General features: G+C 42.5%; 2 protein-coding genes and 1 pseudogene across 2 annotated transcripts; all 3 read right to left on the bottom strand.

Moving 5' to 3' along the window:
- Positions 1-2411: 2411 nt before the first annotated feature.
- LOC104998234 lies at positions 2412-2980 on the bottom strand (annotated as a pseudogene).
- Positions 2981-11055: 8075 nt separating this feature from the next.
- LOC104998233 (interferon omega-1-like) lies at positions 11056-11643 on the bottom strand. The gene has a single exon (XM_010853308.1). It carries the CDS (start codon positions 11641-11643, stop codon positions 11056-11058), a length of 588 nt encoding a protein of 195 aa, XP_010851610.1.
- An 8561-nt stretch (positions 11644-20204) lies between these two features.
- Positions 20205-20789, bottom strand: LOC104998232 (interferon omega-1-like). The gene has a single exon (XM_010853306.1). The coding sequence runs from the start codon at positions 20787-20789 to the stop codon at positions 20205-20207; it is 585 nt and encodes a 194-aa protein (XP_010851608.1).
- Positions 20790-21402: the final 613 nt, after the last annotated feature.

The raw sequence follows: 21402 nt of genomic DNA, 5'->3' as shown, positions 1-21402 counted from the left end.
AGCCAAAGTATGTCCATGGCGGTGAATAAAAGATATGATGGGTGTGCATGAGATACTTCAGCCTATTTCAATGGTGAAATATCAAAGTTTTGGCTTAGCTTCTGGTTCAAAATGGCAGAATAGAAGGACATGCACTCATCTCGTCCTGCGAGAGCACCGAAATCGCAACTAGCTGTTGAAAACCATCCACAGGAGGACTCTGGAGCCCACCCAAAAAAGATACCCCACGTCCAAAGGCAAAGAAGAAACTGCAACGAGGCAAAGGAGGCGCTCAATCACAATAAAAATAAACCCCATACCTGCCAGATGGGAAAGCAACAAACTGGAGAACAATAATACCAAAAAAGTTTTCCCACTGTTGTGAATGTTCTGAGCCTTATGTCAGGCTTCCAAGCCTGCAGATCTGGCAAAAGGACTGGGTATCCCCAAGGAATCTGACTCTGAAGGCCAGTGGGATTTAATTACAGGACTTCCACAGGACTGTTGGAAAAAGACTCCATTCTCAAAGGGGACAAACAAAATCTTGAGTGCACCATGACCCAGTGGAAAGGAGCAGTGACCCCACAGGGTACCAAACCAGACCTACCTGCTAAAGGTGGAGTCTCCTGTGGAGGTGGGTCAGCAGGGGCTTGCCGTGGGGACAAGGGCACTAGCAGCTGCAATCCTGGAAGGTGGCCCTTGGTGTGAGTCCCCTTGGAGGTTGCAGAAAATCAAACACTTCATTCATTAATAATGTTTCTTACTTTTATAGTACAAGAAGGGCAAAAATTGGCTTCTGAACTCTTTTGGGTTTTGGTCTTTCACTAGCAATGCAGAGGCTCCACGAGGTGAAATTACCAGCAAGGATGGACAAGGGACTTTATGGAAAAGAGAACTAGGATCCAACCCGAAACAGCCCAGGACTGGAGACCAGAACCACACACTTCACAGCCCCTGCTCTTTGCTTCCTGCCTCTGCATTGATATGAGATGTCTATTCTTTCCCTATTATTCATGTTTGTCTTAGATCAAAGCATTTTCTACTAATCTTGCTTTCTCAAAGAGTTTCTTCAGAACTCATAGAAATGCTTTTAGAAGTATGAAACCCAGAAATTGGAATGCTCTTCAGCATACAGCAAAGGAAAGTTCTCACACTCTGAAACTAGCACCCAAGTTGAAAATAAAATACCTTTGTCAGGGGCCAGCACCTTTCCATGCTGCCCTCCAGTCACTGTCTCAGGGCGGCTGTCCTGTCTCCTCCCTGAGGGCAGCCACTCTGTGATTCTCACAGTCCTGATGATTTCTGCCAGGAGCGCTTGAAGCCTCTTGTGTGATATGGACTCATTGAATCCAAACAGTAATTGTATGAAAACTACACTCATGTCCCCATATTAAAGATGAGGAAACTGCCCTGCAGAGCCGATCTCCTGGGTTCCCTTATCCTCCTGCCCTTGTGTGCTGTTAACACATGGCCGTTCCATCGCTGCGTCCTTGTGCCATTCCCTCCCTTTTAAGACTGAGGTCATGGGACTCCATTTTAAGTCCTATTCTCATTCCATACTCTCATCCTATTTGATGAGTTCTTCTGTTATGCCTTACACTTTATGAAATTGCTTGTAAATTGCCATCTCCAATATCCATTGAACATTTGCACTGAAATGTCTACTATAAGTAGTTACCTTTTATTTTTATCTCCTGTCACAGCTTGATCCACCTTCTACTGGGGGAATTCCATTTTTCTCCCTTTCATTGTAGCATTCAAGCTAACTGATAATCATTTCTACTACTAATTATACTATTTTTAAAATAGTTAACATTTTATTATAAATTAACTCATTATTGTTTTTTAGGTTACTTTCCATTAAAAAAACCAAAGTTATGAAAATGATTGGATTAATTATGTTCATGTCTACATCCTGAGAGCAACACACCACCTGGCTAGAAAGTATATTTTTACTTGTAATGTGCAAATCATAAATATGGGTGAAGGAATTGTAAAATGCATTCTTTAATCAAATTGCCCATTCAGTCTTGATGTTTCTTTTTTAAAGAAAAACAAAGAAAGTTTTTTATAGTAAGGTTTAATGAATATATATATAATATATATATACAAAATATATTTTCCCCTTAAGTATACATACATAATTATATGAACAAAATAATTTAATTCTTTAAAAATAGATAAATAAATATTAAATTAGATAAATAAATGTCCAAATAGATAAATAAGTAGATGGATCAGTTTGAGTATCTGCAAAGGAGTAGTGCCCGTAAAGTAGATCATGATGTCGCTTAATATACCTGAAATCATTTGACAAATTGATTCAATTCAGTGTATGATGACAGCAGAAATGAGTCTTCCACATGGCAGCACAGGAGGAAGTGTGGTCTGTTGGTCCGTGAGAATCATTTCCGTGTTGAACCAGGTGTGTGCTAGTCCTTTCTCCTGAATCTCTCCTGCAAGTTTGTTGAGGAAGAGAAGGCTCTCATGACTTCTGCTCTGACAGCCTCCCAGGCAGAAGGGCTGTGTCTCTTCTCTTGCAGATAGAGAGTGATTGTGTGGAAGTATTTCCTCACAGCCAGGCTGGAGTCCTCCTTGAGCAGGGGACCCCCTGGCAGCCCCCCTCCTGCCTCAGACAGGCTTGCAGGTCAGTGAGCTGCTGATCCAGTGCAGTGCGGAGCTTGTCCAGGAGGCTCTTGTCCCACACAGCGGCCGAGCCCTCTGTGCTGAAGAGCTGGAAGGTGTGCTGGGTCACCTCGTGGAGCACAGAGATGGCTTGAGCCTTCTGCAACTGGCTGCCACCCAGCGCCTCCAGGGGGAATGCGAAGTCATTTCTGTCCTGCAGGCAGGAGGAAGGGGAGACCCTCTTCAGTTGTTGCAGGAGCATCAGGACCCTCCTGTTGGCCAGGCTGTGGGTGTGAGGCAGGTGGCAACCCAGAGAACAGATGGCGTTGCAGCTGAGCAGCAGCAGGGCCAGGAGGAAGGACCAGGCTGGGGCCATCAGGGACCTTGCAGATGCTTCTGGCCTGGGGAGGTGGATGACTGTGAACCTGCTTTCTAGGTTCTCTGAAGACCTTCCATCAGGCCTGTGTCTTAAGTAGGAGCCCATGGTTTCCATTTTCTGAAAGTTCCCTCTTACTTTCTCTACTTTTATTTTTGCTTTTCAATGTGCACTCTCCAAATTCGTTAGAATAGTGTTTCACAAACATTTTTTTCATTATTGCCTTCCCTTCCCCTATTGACAGAGTCTTCTGAGAGTTTTTTTTTTCCTAATTACCCCCACCATGAAATGTTGACAACACATTTATGCTATGGATCCATCTTTGTACTCCATGCATATCTTTATACATAGAATAAGAAAGTGCAAAGCTTACTTGTTATATTCACCCTAGGGTTAACAATGCCATAAAATGAAAGGCGTACAATAAATGTAAAATTTGTTGAGTTTTATTTAACTTTATGAATGAGTTTGAAGAATGACTTTTAATGGCGGATATTTACTTATATAAATAGTAATGTACCAAATTACATATTCATATGAAATTCATATAAAAATATATAATAATACCATAGTATGCTACTGCTAAGCTGCTAAGTCACTTCAGTCATGTCTGACTCTGTGCGACCCCATAGATGGTAGCCCACCAGGCTCCACCATCCCTGGGATTCTGCAGGCAAGAACACTAGAGTGGGTTGCCATTTCCTTCTCCAATGCATGAAAGTGAAAAGTGAAAGTGAAGTAGCTCAGTCATGTCCAACCCTCAGCGACCCCATGGACTGCAGCCTTCCAGGCTCCTCGGTCCGTGTGATTTTCCAGGCAAGAGCACTGGAGTGGGTGCCATTGCCTTCTCCAATAACACAGTATAGATAGACTTAAAAATCTTTGAAAACTCAAAATCACTGAAAATCTTAGGTTCTTTTCTTCATATTTATTTTGAAGTACTTTTAACTTTGTTTCCTTTCAGAAATCAATTTTTAATTCCCTGTCTGCTGAATATTCATCTCAATTTTATAACATTTCTTTCTGTTTAGCTCTTGACATACTTATGGATGTTCTTAACAGCTTTGATAGTTCTTAACTTAACTTTGATAGGAATAAATAATAAAATACCATGATACCAATCCAATGGAGGAGAGCGAAGAGGAACTAAAGAGCCTCTTGATGAGGGTGAAAGAGGAGACTGAAAAAGCTGGCATAACACTCACCATTTAAAAACCTAAGCTTCTGACATCTATGGCAAATAGATGGGGAAAGAGTGGAAACCGTGACACATTTTCTTTTCTTGGTCTCCAAAATCACTGTGGACACTGACTGCAGCTACAAAACTAAAAGACACTTGCTCCTTGGAAGAAAAGCTATAACAGAACTAGACAGCATGTTAAAAAGAGTAAACATCACTTTGACAACAAACGTCTGTATAGTCAAAGCTATGGTGTTTCCAATAGTCTTGTTTGGATGTGAGAGGTGGACCATAAAGAAGGCGAGTGTAGGAGAATCAATGCTTTCAAATTATGGTGCTGGAGAAGACTCTTGAGAGTCCCTTGGATAGCAAGGAGATCAAACCAGTCAAGAAATCAACCCTGAAAAGCATTGGGAGGATTGCTAATGAAGCTGAAGCTCCAACATGTGAGTAAATGTTAGTTGCTCAGTAGTGTCTCATCTTTGTGACCCCATGGACTGTAGCCAGCCACTTGCTCTTTTCTGTCCATGGAATTCTGTAGGCAAGAACACTGGAGTAGGTTGCCATTCCCTTTTCCAGCGATCTTCCTGACCCAGGGATCAAACCCAAGTCTCCCACACTTGCAGGTACATTCTTTACCATCTGAGCTACCAGGGAAGCGCTGTACTTTGGCCATCTGATGTACAGAGCCAACTCAATGGAAAAGACCCTGATCCTGGGGAAGATTGAGGGCAGGAGGAGAAGGGGGAGATAGAGGAGGAAATTGTTGGATGGCATTACCAACTCAGTGGTTATGAATTTGAGCAAACTCCAACAGATAGTGAAGGACAGGGAATCCTGGCATGCTGCGGTCCATGGGGTTGCAAAGAGTCAGACAGGATTGGCACAGTATTTAGCAACTCAAAAATAGCAATAAAATCTCCTTCCCTTGAGCCCTGGACAGCGCGCTTCTCCAGGTGTAGGAGGGCCAAAGAGCTCTTTTTCTCGGGTTCCTTTGGGATGCCCACTTTGGAGAGTTTTCAGTTCTGGGCTCTGCAGACCATCAGGGCACAGCATCCTCAGTGAGTCTTTTGATACTGATTTACTATTAGGGGGAAAACCTTTTTGTTTTCACAGTGCTGAGAGCTGAAGAGGGAGCCTTGTAGCCCTTCCAGCGACAGTGTCCTCTGGTTGGAAGCTCAGAACCTTGCATTTTCCAAGCCTTCCCTAGAGTTTTGTGCTTTATTTTCCAGGAAGGATTCCATTTACTGAAGGGCTTCAGGCGAGGAGTCAGCGAGCTGGGGTCGATTTTACCTATTTGGGTCCCTTCTGGCGCCATCCAGCAATGGCTCAGAGACAGGGAACCTGGTGGTGGTGATGGGACCTCTGGAAGATGTCCAGGATGTCCTGGGGGTGAGTCAGAGCACGGCCACCACCAGGGCCAAGGCCCGGGGAGCTGTTACTTCCTGCCTTAAGAATATTTATCCCTGTACAGATTAAACTAAAAAAAAATATTTCCTGGCCTATTCATGTATAATAAGAAAAAGAAAATTAGAACATGAAACCGACAGATTTCTTCTTGAACAAGTGGCAGGAAAACTCAGGAATTAAGGAGAAATATTTTAATTCTCAAGATACTGAAATTTACTAACTTTCACCAAAACATGAAGTTAAGCAAATTGGTTAATTTCACTGCCCCTCTCTGACTGGTTCCTGATGAAAGGAATGGTTCATGCAAATATCTGGATCAAGCCATGGATAGGGAACAATTGGCTAGACGGTTAAATGACTTTTAAAATATCCAAGTGTTTTTCAAAATATATTAAAATAAAAATTATTTTAGGTATATTTTTCCCATTATCCCTTGGGAAGAACCAGAAGGCAGAGCATTCTTCCCTGTTGCCTCATTTTTCTTGCTGTTTCCTTTCGTTCATCAGTACTCTTAATGTCCTTTAGATGTCCTTTAGATGGGCCATCATTCCTCTCTCTGATTCAGACTCTATGGTTTTTACTTGTGAGTGCAGACTATCAGTTTTCTTTCTGAAGAAGGGGGTTGAGAGTAATTACACATGACAATGTCTTCTCTGTCATGTATGCTTTGAACATGAAATATTTACATACAACCTCAACTAGTGGACTGCAGGCGCTAAATGTGCCATGCCCTGGGTCTTGGTTCAGGCTATTCTAACAGGTCCCAGAGTCTGGTGGCTCATCAGTAGCAGAAGTTTATTTGTCACAGTCCTGGGGGCCGCAAGTGTGAGCTCAGGGTGCCAGCAGGGTGGAGTTCTGGTGAGAACCCTCTTCGGGGTTGCAGACCACCAGCGTCTCTCTATGTCCTCACATGGTGGAGAGCACAGATGAAGCAAAGTGTCTTGTGAGCCTCATGAAGACAGTAATGCTGTGCATGAGGAATCCCCCCTCATAACCTCCTCTAATCCTAATGATTTCTCTAATATCCCACCTCCTGATATGATCACATGATGGGAGTAGATTTCAATATATGAATTTTGGGAACACACACACATTCAACCTGTAACATGGTAACAAGAAGATACCGAGGCACTGTGTTTATTGCAGATTCATTAAAATATATTTCATTCTTGATATTTATTTGAGGATAACGCATTCCTTGATGCTGTCATCCCTCATTATGGCTCATTCATCCTGAATTGATTACTAATTAAATGTTACAATGCTGCTGTGAACATGATTACCAAGAACTTGCCAAACAAATTCCACAGACTTTCAGTCTTTATAAAAAATGACATTGACAGAAACTATAAATTCCTTTGCCTTTAAAAGGGACAATTAATCCTTCCAACATAGTTGAACCTGAGTTGTAAATATTCTCATTTCCAGGAGCCACCTGCTAAGACTTTACTTGAATAAAACAATCTAATAAGAAAATGGCAAGTCCAGGTTTCAAAACCTATTATGTCAAATTCCAAACTCTACCTCCCTATCCATACCATAAACACTGTGCAAATTGTATGTATTGAACCATTGCTTATTTTCCTATTTCACTAACACACATTGTGCCTTTGTATTCTTTACCTTGCTTTTACAGTACTCTATATTTTCATTAGTTTATCGTCTACCTCCAAATTTCTAGATGAATTGAACAATTGACAAAGTATCCTGATTAGTTTATGTAATAAACAAAATGAAATTATCAACTGGTAAGTCTTTCCGAGAGTCTAAATGTGACTGACAAAATTAATATTTCTAATAATTATAAAATAGTAATATTTAACTATCCAAGATGATTCATATAGATTGCTCAATTAACCGTCACCATAAACTTGAGATGCATGATAGATAAGACCCTTGAGAATTATAGGCATTGCAAGAGCTTGGATTACAAACATTTCAGTGAGTCTCTGTAGGAAACAGGCTTCCCTCGTGGGAGAGAATCTTTCAGTGGATTAAAGAATCCACGTGCCCATGCACGAGAGGGGTGTTAGATCCCTGGACTGGGAAGATCCTCTGGAGGAGGAAATGGCAACGCACTCCAGTATTCTTGTCTGGGAAATCCCACTCAGAGAAACCTGGCAGGCTACAGTCCATGGGATCACAAAGAGTCGAATAAGACTTAGCAACTAAACAATGAGAACAACTGTAGAAAACACCAAGCTGACAGGGCTCTTGTGGATTTAGGTTAGAAATACTTAATGCTACCAAATTACATGAATATGGGAAATGACTGGAAGAATAGAAGACGACATATGCTAACAGGTGAAATGTTAGGGATGGAGCAGAGCATCCCCGTTGCCATCAGCAGGGAGACCAGAGTTTCAGAAATTCAGCACTTCATCTGGGTCTCAGTGAAATAACTCAGGTCCTGCACTAAGCTAAGTCTTCCAAACTCCCTTCGCTGCGCCCCAGCGGCCAGGATGTGCACCTAAACTCTCAGTAATGGACCGGACGGGCCTCCAGGTCCAGCGCCGCGAACTCCTGCGCAGGATCCAGGGGAGAACGAGGAGTCCCGGTGGACAAGAGCCTTGACCCGGCGAGGCGTCGCCATAGCCAAGCGAGCCCGTGGGGCCGCGGGAGCAGTGAGGAGGCTTCCTTTTTGGTCCCACTGCCCAGGGGAGCTTTAATGCTACTTTGCTCAGATTCTTGGATTTCTGCACCTGCCCTCATGTCCACCCTCGCCTTCCTAGGAGGAGATTTTGGCCAGAGCGGTTTACACCGGTGCTGTTTATGCTGGGATTGATCGCTGGAAATCAGAGCATGTTGTGAAGTATTTTCAAATTCAGGATTGTTTCTGGGGAGAAAGACTAATTCTTTCAGGGATTCAGGGAAAGAGAAAGGCACCTGAACTCTGGACAGGAATCTAGGAGATATTCGGACCCTCCAGTGAGAAGACTTGGGGACAAGACTGAGACTGAAAATTATTTCATTTAATATTAATATAAATGGTTAATTTCTCTTGCAATGTTAATTGGTTAAAAAAATATTTCAAAATTTATAGTGAAAGTCATTCAGTCATGTCTGACTCTTTGTGACCCCATGGATTATACAGTCCATGGAATTCTCCAGGCCAGAATACTAAAGTTGGTAGGCACTCCCTTCTCCAGGGGATCTTCCCCACTGAGGGATTGAACCCAGGTCTCCCACATTGCAGGCAGATTCTTTAGCAGATGAGCCATTAGGAAAGCCCAAGAATACTGGAGTGGGTAACCTATTCCTTCTCCAAGGGAGTCTTCCTGACCCAGTCATTGAACCGGGGACCTGTGCATTGCAGGCTGATTCTTATAATTTATAAGTAATTATAAATAACTTAAACTTTATAAGTCTTAAATATCAAGTTAAGATATTTTAAGACCAAATTTTTAAGTTCTTGGCTTCAGTGGAAACAAAATCATCAGTAATGTTTGCAAAATTGCATCCTAGTTTATCTCACTTCATTGCATGAATGTTGTATTTCACTAACAATGTCAAAGAATGCTAAAAGTACCTCACAATTGCACTCATCTCACACGCTAGTAAAGTAATGCTCACAATTCTTTGAGCCAGGCTTCAGCAATACATGAACCGTGAACTTCCAGATGTTCAAGCTGGTTTTAGAAAAGGCAGAGGAACCAGAGATCAAATTGCCAACATCTGCTGGATCATCGAAAAAGCAAGAGAGTTCCAGAAAAACATCTATTTCTGCTTTATTGACTGTGCCAAAGCCTTTGACTGTGTGGATCACAATAAACTGTGGACAATTCTGAAAGAGATGGGAATACCAGACCACCTGACCTGTCTCTTGAGAAACCTGTATGCAGGTCAGGAAGCAACAGTTAGAACTGGACATGGAACAACAGACTGGTTGCAAATAGGAAAAGGAGTCTGTCAAGGCTGTATATTGTCACCCTGCTTATTTAACTTATATGCAGAGTACATCATGAGAAACACTGGGCTGGAGGAAGTACAAGCTGGAATCAAGATTGCGAGGAGAAATATCAATAACCTCAGATATGCAGATGACACCACCCTTATGGCAGAAAGTGAAGAGGAACTAAAGAGCCTCTTGATGAAGGTGAAAGAGAAGAGTGAAAAAGTTGGCTTAAAGCTCAACATTCAGAAAACGAAGATCATGGCATCTGGTCCCATCACTTCATGGCAAATAGATGGGCAAACAGTGGAAACAGTGGCTGACTTTACTGTTGGGGGCTCCAAAATCACTGCAGATGGTGATTGCAGCCATGAAATTAAAAGAAACATACTCCTTGGAAGGAAAGTTATGACCAACCTAGACAGCATATTAAAAAGTAGAAATGTTACTTTGTCAACAAAGGTCCATCTATTCAAGCCTATGGTTTTTCCAGTGGTCATGTATGGATGTGACAGCTGGACTATAAGGAAAGCTGAGTACCAAAGAATTGATGCTTAGGAACTGTGGTGTTGGAGAAGACTCTTGAGAGTCCCTTGGACTACAAGGAGATCCAACCAGTCCATCCTAAAGGAGATCGGCCCTGGGTGTTCATTGAAGGGACTGATGTTGAAGCTGAAACTCCAATATTTTGGCCACCTGATGGGAAATGCTGACTCATTTGAAAAGACCCTCATGCTGGGAAAGATTGATGGCAGGAGGAGAAGGGGACAACAGAGCATCAGATGGTTGGATGGCATCACTGACTCAATGGACATGAGTTTGAGTGGACTCTGGGACTTGGTGATGGACAGGGAGGCCTGGCATGGTGCACTTCATGGGGTCCCCAAGAGTCAGACACGACTAAATGATTGACCTGAACTGAACTGATGACCCAGTAACTATGGTAAATAATTAATTTCAGTTTACAAAATCCCTTTTTCTCTCATTTCTTTCAAACAAGGGTCTTCCCTAGTGGCTCAGACAGTAAAGAATCTGCCTAAAATGCAGATTCCAGATTCCATCCTTGGTTGGGAAGATCCCCTGATGAAGGAAATGGCAACATACTCCAGTAGTCTTGCCTAGAGAATCCCATGGACAGAGGAGCCTGGCGGGCTTTAGTCTATGGGGTCACAAAAAGTCGGACTTTACCTAGCAACTAAATATAAAATGGTAAAAAATTCAAGAAGTTCACCTTCATAATATTTAATAAATAAAACAAATTACAAATTTAATGAAATAAAAATGTGAATATATTTGTTAAATTTTAATACAATGTAAACAAAAATATTTTATATGGAAAAATAAATATGAGGAGATAAAAGAATAAATATAACAAAATAAATAAGCAAACAAACAATACAATCAGGGCAGTCTTCACTTTGGGACTGATGCACCTGCAGCCAAAAAAATTTATATATATTCATTTACTACTGACAAAGTATTGGCTGAAGTAATTCAATAAATTTTGTGGCTACAGCAGAAATCAGAGTCTTCTGAATTAACCACAGATGAGTGTGCAAAGATGATGAGGCATCTTAGTCAGTGAGAGTCATGTCAAGGTGAGTTCAGGTCTCCATCCATCATTCTTAACCTTTCTTGCAAGCTGGTTGATGAAGACAAGGATCTCATGATTTCCAGTCTGACGATTTCCCAGGCACAGTCGCTGTATCCCTTCTCTTGCAGGTAGACATGGATGCCCTGGAAGTACCTCTTCACGGCCAGTGTGGGGCCTGTCCTTCCCAGGGCAGAGTCTTCCTCTCTCATCACCTGCCCCAGGCAGGCGTCCAGGTCGTCCAGCTGCTGATGGAGTCCAGTGCAAAGCTGCTCCAGGAGGGTGGTGTCCCAGGCAGCAGAGGAGCGCTCTGTGTGGAAGAGGTTGAAGGTCTGCTGGAGCAGCTCGTGGAGCACAGAGATGGCCTGGGCCTCCTGGAGCTGGCCACCCTCCACCATCTCCTGGGGGAAAGTGAAGTCTTTTCTGTCCTGTAGACAGAAGCGAGGGGAGAGTCTCCTCATTTGGCCCAGGAGCCTGAGGTTCTTCCTGCCAACCAGCACATGGTTCGGAGACAGGTCACAGCCCAGGGATCCTCCCAGGCTGTAGCTGATCAGCACCAGGGCCATCAGTAGAGAGAGCACGAAGGCCATGGGGAAGATGAGGCTGCTGCTGGCCTGGCTGAGACGGTGTCTGGTGGAACCTTGAGGTAGGTTCTCTGATGCCATGCTTTCTAAGCAAGGCCATTAAATAGGGAACACAGTAATTTTCATTTTCTAATCATTTCTATACGCTTTTACTTCCTATTTTGATTTTCATTTATGTATTCTGAATATGGTTAAAGAAATTGTCATCAGTTTAAACTATTACTTTTATCTATTTCCCAATAACTTCAAATGTACCCATCCAAATGGATATTTATCAATCAAATGAGAAAGGTCTTTGTCTTACATCAGAAATGATGTAGGTTTCTAAGTACAAACATTATCACTCTTTCTCTTTCATGTGTAAATGTGGCTCTTCTCTGTTCCATGAACACATTTTTGGCCCTGATCCTAGGCTCAATTTCTGTTTCTTACTTTACTTAGGAAGGCAGGCTCTGTATTTATCAAGCATTTACCAGGTCACTCTAGCAAAGAAACTGTTTGAAACAAAGGATGGGTTTCCTTTAGTGTTTGATTTAGAGAAGAGGCTGATTATTGTGAGTCCATGAGCTCCTCCCATGTTTCTTTTCCTTCTAGAACACGTTCCTGCAGGTCCGTGTGGTTGTGCTTCAGGGAACCACGAAGTCAGGACTATTACAGACATCACGCTTGCTTTCACCATTTTCATACTGGAGACCTATTGTCCATTGCTAGCATGGCCATTTCCCCACCAAAAATTCTGGTTCTTCTCAGATAATATGGGTGGGGAGACTCTAATTCCAGGATAATTGTATTTCCCCAGCAGCACCTCACTCACACGGGAGAGACAGAGTCCCTTCATCACCTCCTGGACTCCCTCCTTGCGGCCAGGCTCACCACATCCTGTGGACTCGAAAATCTCTTTTCTGTGGAGGGCTTGTTTATTTGTTGGGAAAGTAAATTCTCTTCCTGAACCCCATCCTTCACAGAGTGTTTCTGTGAAGGACCCTAGTTCTCAGTGGTGACCTCCTCTTCTCCTGACCAGTTTCCCCAGCTGTCTAAAGTGTCAGCAGTGCTCAGATGCTGAGAGCAAAAGTGTGTTTGTGTAAGTTGGTGAAGGGATTTCCAACTGCAGTCATTTTGCTTTTAGTAGATAAATAATATTTACTTTGCCAAGTATAGTTTTTATTATTCAACTCTTTTACTTAAACTGTTCAACACTTGTTCTGCTCAGAGTTTCTGAGCTGGAGGAAGGAGATTCAGTGCTGGTGTGTCTCTCGTTGGAAGCTTATGTCACAGAATCTAGTGAGTTACGGTCGTTTGTTCAGGCAGTTGATTCCTCCCGTCATCTCTGTTCCTCTGTCTCTGTCTCCTCTGAGAATGCAGGGCAGTTAGGCTTCTTTCCCTGAGTGTAATTTTTAATTTAAACTTTTTATATTCACTTAGTGACTTATTGGACAAGATTCGTCTCATTGCTCCTTCTCTGGTTGTAATTCAGGATGAGGTGAGAACAGGAAAGAGAAGTAAAAAAAGCCCGAGGAGCTGCATCACTTTCAAGAGGTTAGATTTTTTTGTTTCTCTTTGCAATTTTGCTAAAAAGTAAAGTTCCATAGTTGTTTTGTGGGCGACTAGAAAACAAGGGTAAGTCTCAATGTTATGAATATGAAAGAAAGGAAGTGGCTTTCCCTGACACAGTGATGTATTCTGGGTTAGGAAACTTCAGTGCAGCATAGCTGGGGCCTAGGCTGAGGCAGAGGGGAAGGACCAGGTCAATATGAACAACAGAAAGGCTGGGACATGGCTGCTTCTGATAGAATCTCAAGGAAGGCCAAGTCCTTAGTCCGTGGACTGCCCTCAGCTTTGTAAGACCAGCTACCTGATTTTTCTTTCCTTTAATCCATATGTGGTCTGTATAGGGGAGAAGGAAGAAGTCACACGCACCAGCTCATGGGAAACAGCAATCAGAACCCCAGTTCCTAGAACACTAACCCTCTCTCACAGGGTCAAAGAGACCAGTCTTGCTGTGCATCTGTGACAAATCCACCTGGGCAATGAGAAGTTGCTTTGAAAAAACTAGAATGAAAGGGAATGAAATGATTCCCAAAGATCCTGATCTTAATCTGGGTAACAATAATTATGATATTAAAAATGATAATTGAATTTTATTGATTGTAACCCTAATCTCCCTAATATCCCACCTTGTGATATGATCACATTGATGGGTTGGGTTTCTTTGGGTTTTTTAAGAATTTTAAATGCATTTATTTTATGTATTTATTTGGCTGTTCCAGGTCTTAGTTTGGCATGCTGGATCTTCTGTATTCCTTGCCTCAGATAGGATCTTTACTTGTGGCATGGGAAGTCTTGGTTGTGGACTGTAGGATCTAGTTCTCTGGCCCGGAACAAGACATCGACATTCTAGAAGAGTGGACAACTTTCCTAGAATATCTTCCTCAGCAAAAACTTCAAGTGCTGTGGGATTTCTCTCCATTATGTACAATGCCCTGCTCAAAAGGGAGGAAACTTGGGTTCCTGGGCTCTTCACAGTCCTGCGGGCATTCCCTCTCCTAGAATGAACACTTAGAGATTCAACATGCAGACCCTTGACTGTGTTAAGGAACTTGCAGTCAAAGCTGCTCTTGCTTGGACTAAGGGTGGAGTAAAGAGGTTACTATTGGTTATTGATATGAAAGACTGCTATCATTCACTAAGTTCCACATTCTCAGGCTAATTTGTATTATTTGAACTTTGAATTATTTGAATTAAAGGATGTCCTCTGTGACTGCTACTAAAGTTGTCTTGATGTTTTAGAAGACGAAATGAACGTCCGGTGTGGGCTACACTCAGGAGCCCCAGACTGTGTGAGAGTAGAGCTTCCTGCTGCTCCCAGTCCCTCCTCTTCATCAGCTCTGAGTACTGGCCCTCAGCTGCTCTGAGCACGTGCTGCATCCTTCCTCCTCTTCCTGCCTCCAAAGTCTTCTCCCCTGCTCCCAGGAGGGCAGTCATCATCCCCTCCTGGAATCCACATCGACAAGCACATTGTCATAGGTGTGTGTGGTCAGCACACTTTGTTGAGAGAATGAAGAGAATGCTATGAATTAACCCATGTTCGTTATTATGCCACTATTATCTGTAGACAACCAGAAAACAGGAGCTATAGTCCTGTAAATAACTGAAGAATTCAAACCTTATGGAGTCACACCTCTAAGTTCTCTTTTAGACTAAAGAAGAGAGATTGAGCCTCAGGTTTTTCTTTCAAGCTGAGTTGACTCATATAGATGAATATTTCCTTTTGGATTGAGACTTTTCCGTGAGTATATTTCATTTCCAGTGTAATAACACAAAGGAAGTATTGAAGCTGTGACATTCTCTGATGCCCAGAATAGAAGGGAAAAGTTTTCAGTGGAGACAAAATTGAAAAAAGTGTAGAAAGTGACAATTCTGGCCTAATTAAAGATCTTATTTACGGGAAGGTGCTGGGAACAGCTTGATAAAGGCTGGCACAGCCCAACACCTGCAGCATCACCAAGCTCACTAGATGCCAACTTCTTCCCTGGTGACACAGAGGGTGATATTCTCCAGCCCTGGAGAATGGTGATCATCACCATTGACACACTCTGAGAGACCAGGAATCCCCCAAAATCAGCACTTCAGTGAAATTGAGTCCCACGGCTCCAGCTCAACAAGATGCTCAAATCTGCCTTTCCTGCGCCCCAGCGACCGGGAGGACACCACAGAACTCCCTGTAACAGAGCAGCTGGCCTTGCTCGCCCAGCAGACCTGTCTCCAGGTCCAGCGCCTTGAACTCCAGCACCACGAACTCCAGCACCACGTCCACCGGGAGAACCGGGGAACCTGTGTAGGCAGGAGCCTCCAGCTGAGCTAGGTGCTGCTGGGGCCCAGGGAGAGCCTGGGGCCTTAGGAGCAGTGAGGAAACTTTCTTTTGGGGCCAGATGGCCCAGGGGAGCTTTGCAGGGGTTTTGCTCAAAACTTGATTTCTGCACCTGCCCCTGAGTCCATCCTCCCCTTCCTGGGAGGAGATTTTAGCCAGAGCGGTTTACACTGGTGTCCGTTTATGCTGCAACTGATGCCTGGAAGTCTGAGCCTGTTGTGGTATGTTTTCGGATTCTGGGTTGTTACTGGGGACAAAGACTAACTTGGGGAAAGGGGAAAGGCATGTACATTCTGGACAGTAAGCTAGATATTGGGACCATCCAGTGGAAAGACTTACAGGACAAGACTGAGACTTATAGGAGCCCCTGGGGAAAGGGAAAATGATTTTATTTAATATAAATAGTTAATTTCTCCTGCAACGTTCAAGTAGTTAAAAATATTTTAAAATGTATAAAGAAGTCTGAAACTCACACTAAGTCTAAATATTCCTTATGCCAAAACAAAACTTTAAGTTCCTGCCTTCAGTGGAAGCAAAATCATCTGTAATGTTTTCAAAATTACTTCTTTGTTCATCTCAGTTCAATTGAGGGAAAGCCATATTTGAAAAACATATGACCCAGTAGATTAAATAATTAATCTCAATTTTAAAAATCTTTTTTTCTTCTCATTTCCTTTAACTAAAGATCTTGTGTTAAGCTTTCAAATTTATACATAGTTTTGCATTGGAGAGTTTTATTAACTTTTTAAAACTGTCATTTCGTATACATAAGTGCTTTAAAAGTCATAATCAAGAGGTTTTTTATTTCAGAATCATGTAGGTTTACACTTAATGTACCATTTCCTACCTAATAAACATCTTATATGCCAAAAGCACTGATTACATATTGATTTGATGCCTACTAAATATCGCAGTGTGCTTGGTACAGTCATGTGATTATTTTATTTGCTAGTAAAATTTTTAAATATGTAGATGGCACCCCACTCCAGTACTCTTGCCTGGAAAATCCCATGGACGGAGGAGCCTAGTAGGCTGCAGTCCATGGGGTCGCGAAGAGTCGGACACGACTGAGCAACTTCACTTTCACTTTTCACTTTCAGCATTGGAGAAGGAAATGGCAACCCACTCCAGTGTTCTTGCCTGGAGAATCCCAGGGACCGGGGAGCCTGGTGGGCTGCCGTCTATGGGGTCGCACAGTTTCGGACATGAGTGAAGCTACTTAGCAGCAGCAGAAAAGATTAACTTATTCTAAGTTGCAGAGGTGGAATTTTTGCATTAAAAATTAGAGTTGAGCAAGGCACAGATATGGTGTAATCATCTTTAGGGTAGACATGAAATAATGGCAAAACCTTTGTATACACGTGGCACAGTGACAACTCTCACAGCTGTTTAATGTGTCCCTCATGCTTTATATAATCTACTCATTTTTGCTAATTTTGTAAGTTGTTGTATTAACATCATATAGATTATAGAACATGAGATGGTATATTGAATGGAGTACAGTAGTCTCATTATCCCTATTTTTTTTAATTGGAAAATAATTGCTTTACAATGTTGTGCTGGTTTCTGCTGTACAACAACATAAACCAGCTGTAAGTACACACATATCCACTCCCATATCCTTATTTTAAAGCTGAGAAAACAGTAGCATAGGACAGAAAAATTGACTGGATGAAATGATGCAGGAAATTGAGGGAAAACTAAAGAGATGCCCAGATAACAAATATACTGGTCACCTGAGAAGACAAGAGTAACCCGCAAAAAATAAAGACAAAAAATGTAGCAAGATTGTAATTTTCAAACAGTTTAATTGGTAAAACTCTTTTAAGCTTATCATCATTATTATTATCATTATTACACTTACACTTTTATTGACAACCCTGAGGACCGGTAGTATGCTACCATTGTGCAGGATGCTGGGTGGGTGGGAATAAGAAATGGAGACTTGCTCCTGCTTTGGGGAGTCAATTCCTCCCCATTTAAGGGACTCTCAGTTAGAAGGTCCTGATGGAGGATGTGTGTGGGGAAGGATTTTAAAATGAAAAGAAAGACTTTGATCTTGGAAACTACAGACTATAAGAAATTCTTAAAATAATAAAGGTTGAAATATGGTGAATGAAATGTATAAATTGGTGGGATCTTTGTTGATCAGTTTTTATAAATGAACACTGGCTTGTTACTGCAGGAACTAGGATATACCTCAGTAACAATATTTTCTGTGCAGCATGTTGACATATTGATTTTTAAAATCTTTCTTAGAAAATCATACTATTTGAAGACAGACAACATACCTATTTCCAGTAATTAACACCCTGTTCAAATCTTAGCCACACGTACGTCCATGGTCAAATGGTCAAATATCAAAGTTTTAGCTTAGCTTCTGGTTCAAGATGGCAGAGTAGAAGGACATGCACTTATCTACTGCAAGAGCAACAAAATTGCAACTAGCTGTTGAACAACCATCCAGAGGAGGACTCTGGACCTGCTGAAAAAGGATGTCCCATGTCTAAACACAAAGAAGAAACTACAACGAGATCCAGGAGGCACTCAAACACAATAAAAATAAATCCCATACCTGCCAGATGGGAAAGCAACAAACTGTAAAACAATAATACCAAAAAAGTTCTCCCACCGTTGTGAAGGTTCTGAGCCTCATGTCATGCTGGCAAGCCTGCAAAGGGATAGGGAATCCCCAGGGAATCTGACTCTGAAGACCAGTGGGATTTGATTACAGGACTTCCACAGGGCGGTGGGAGAGACTCTTCTTTCAGGGGACAAACAAAATCTTGCATGCACCAAGACCCAGGGGAAGGGAGCAGTGACCCCACAGGAGACTGAACCAGACCTATCTCCTAAGGTTGGAGTCTCCTATGGAAGTGTGGATCAGCAGTGGCTTGCCCTGGGGACAAGGGTACTAGCAGCAGCAATCCTGGAAGGTGGCCCTTGGCGTGAGTCTCCTTGGAGGTTGCCGAAAATCAAGCGCTTCATTCATTAATCATGTTTCTTACTTCTTTAGTATGAGAAGAGGTAAAACTGGCTTCTGAACCATTTGTTGGGTTTTGTTCTTTCAGTAGCAAAACAGAGGCTCCAGGAGGTGACATTGCCAGCAAATATGGACAAGGGATTTTATGGAAAGGAGAACTAGGATCCAACCTGGGACAGCCCAGAACTGGAGATCAGAACCACACACTTCACAGTCCCTGCTCTTTCCTTCCTTCCTCTGCCTATGTTTGATTATCTGCACTGATATGCGATCTCTGTTCTTTCCCTATTATCGTATTTATGTTAGATCAAGCATTTCCTACCAATTCATCTTTCTCAAAGAGTTTTTTATGAACACATAGGTATGCTTTTAGAAGTATGAAACCCAGAAATTTGAATGCTCTTCAGCATACAGCAAAGGAACGTTCTCACACTGAAAGCACTGTGAAACTAACACCCAAGTTGAAAACAAAATACCTTTGTCAGGGGCCAGCACCTTTCCATGCTGCCCTCCAGTCTCTGTCTCAGGGCGGCTGTCCTGTCTCCTCCCTGAGGGCAGCCACTCTGTGATTCTCACAGTCCTGATGATTTCTGCCAGGAGCGCTTGATGCCTCTTGTGTGATATGGACTCACTGAATCCAAACAGTAATTGTATGAAAACCACTCTTACTGTCCTCGTATTAAAGATGAGGAAACTGACCTGTTGTGTTTGTAAGATATTTCAGGGTCACACTGTTGGTAAATAGCAGAGTTGGGATTCAGAGGTTTTGGAATTTCTAGAACTCTCCTTTCACTTGGGCTCTCTTCCTGTGGCTTCCACTCTGACTACACCATGCAGCTAGAAGAAATCAGCACAGAACAGAGCTCCTGTGTTGGAGGCAGTGAAAGTATTGTGGAAGGGAGTGAATTGCTCAGTAAGGCAGTACTGAGGAGAAGGTGGGAGACAGAGTATTGGAGTCAGGAGCAGCCAGTCAACACCGTATGGCATCAGCTTTCCTGCAGGAGGTGACTGCTTCCCTCAGATATGTCTATCAACCATTCTTTAATGAGTGGGTATAAATTAGTTATGCCTGTGAGATCAAGACTAATCATTTTATACAATTTCATAATTTCCTTTCTAACTTTTTTGTTTTCGTCACCCTCCACAGCTTAGAGGATCTTAGTTCCTCACCTGAGACTCCCTGAGGAAAAACTCAGAGTCCTAACAATGGCACCCACAGAAAATTCTCAGAATTCCACCTTTTGACAGACATTTCCTAGAAAATGATAGAACTGTTCCACAGAATAAAGTGAACAAATACTATTTTGTTATAGGTATATGTAGAAAAAATAAGGATTTAGGTTTTCAAAATAAGAACTCAAGAAATTTATCTTGATAACTATTTAATAAGTAAAACAACAATTTTAATGAAATAGGGAAATATATTTTCTAAATGTTACTATAATGTAAACATACACATCTTTTATATGAAAATATAAATATGATGAGATAAAATATTACTTTAACTAAATAAATAAAGAAAAAATAAATAACATCAGGGCAGTCATCGCTTATGGATTGATACACCTGCACGTGTCTAATTGCTTATTACTACTGACATGTATCGGCTGAGTTAATTCAATAAATTTGGTGGCTAAAGCAGAATTCAGAGTCTTCTCAAATGACCCCATGTGAGTATACAAGGATGATGTGGCAACTTAGTCAGTGAGGGTCATGTCAAGGTGAGTTCGGGTCTCCATCCTTCATTAACCTTTCTTGCAAGCTGGTTGCTGAAGAGAAGGATCTCATGATTTCCAGTCTGACGATTTCCCAGGCACAGTCGCTGTATTCCTTCTCTTGCAGGTAGACATGGATTCCCTGGAAGTACCTCTTCACGGCCAGTGTGGGGCCTGTCCTTCCCAGGGCAGAGTCTTCCTCTCCCATCACCTGCCCCAGGCAGGCGTCCAGGTCGTCCAGCTGCTGATGGAGTCCAGTGCAAAGCTGCTCCAGGAGGGTGGTGTCCCAGGCAGCAGAGGAGCGCTCTGTGTGGAAGAGGTTGAAGGTCTGCTGGAGCATCTCGTGGAGCACAGAGATGGCCTGGGCCTCCTGGAGCTGGCCACCCTCCACCATCTCCTGGGGGAAAGCGAAGTCTTTTCTGTCCTGCAGACAGAAGCGAGGGGAGAGTCTCCTCATTTGGCCCAGGAGCCTGAGGTTCTTCCTGCCAACGAGCACATGGTTCTGAGACAGGTCACAGCCCAGGGATCCTCCCGGGCCATAGCTGACCAGCACCAGGGCCATCAATAGAGAGAGCACGAAGGCCATGGGGGAAGTTGCGGCTGCTGCTGACCTGGCTGAGACAGCGTTTGGTGGAACCTTGAGGTAGGTTCTCTGATGCCATGCTTTCTATGTGAGGCCATTAAATAGTGAATATGAAAGTTTTCATTTTCTAATCATTTCTGTGCACTTTTACTTCCTTTTTTGGTTTTCTGTTACGTATTCTCAACACAGTCAAAGAAATTTTCTTCCTTCTAGACTATTAATTTTGCCTTTTCGTAGTGACTTCAGATGTGCCCATCCAAATGGATATTTTTCAATCAAATGACGAAGATCTTTGTCTTAAGTCAGAATTGATGGACATTTGTAATTACACACGTTATTGCCCTTTATCTCTCATGCATAAGTGTTGCTCTCCTCTCATCCATGAACACATTTTTGGCTTGCTCTTAGGCTCCATTTTTCCCTCTTAGGTTCCATAGGAAGCCAGGCTCTGTCTGCTCTATGGTTTCTGTATTTATAAGGGATTTACCAGATCACTCTGGCAGTTAAGCTCTTCAAAACAAATGATGAGTTTTCTTTAGCGTTTGATTTAGAGAAGAGGCTGATTATCATCAGTCCTTGAACTCCTCCCACATTTCTCTTCCTTCTAGAACACGTT

The sequence above is a fragment of the Bison bison genome, unplaced genomic scaffold (genome assembly GCF_000754665.1).
Source record: "Bison bison bison isolate TAMUID 2011002044 unplaced genomic scaffold, Bison_UMD1.0 scf7180017864326, whole genome shotgun sequence".
Classification (NCBI taxonomy): Eukaryota; Metazoa; Chordata; class Mammalia; order Artiodactyla; family Bovidae; genus Bison; species Bison bison.
This window is presented reverse-complemented; position numbering and strand designations above follow the sequence as displayed.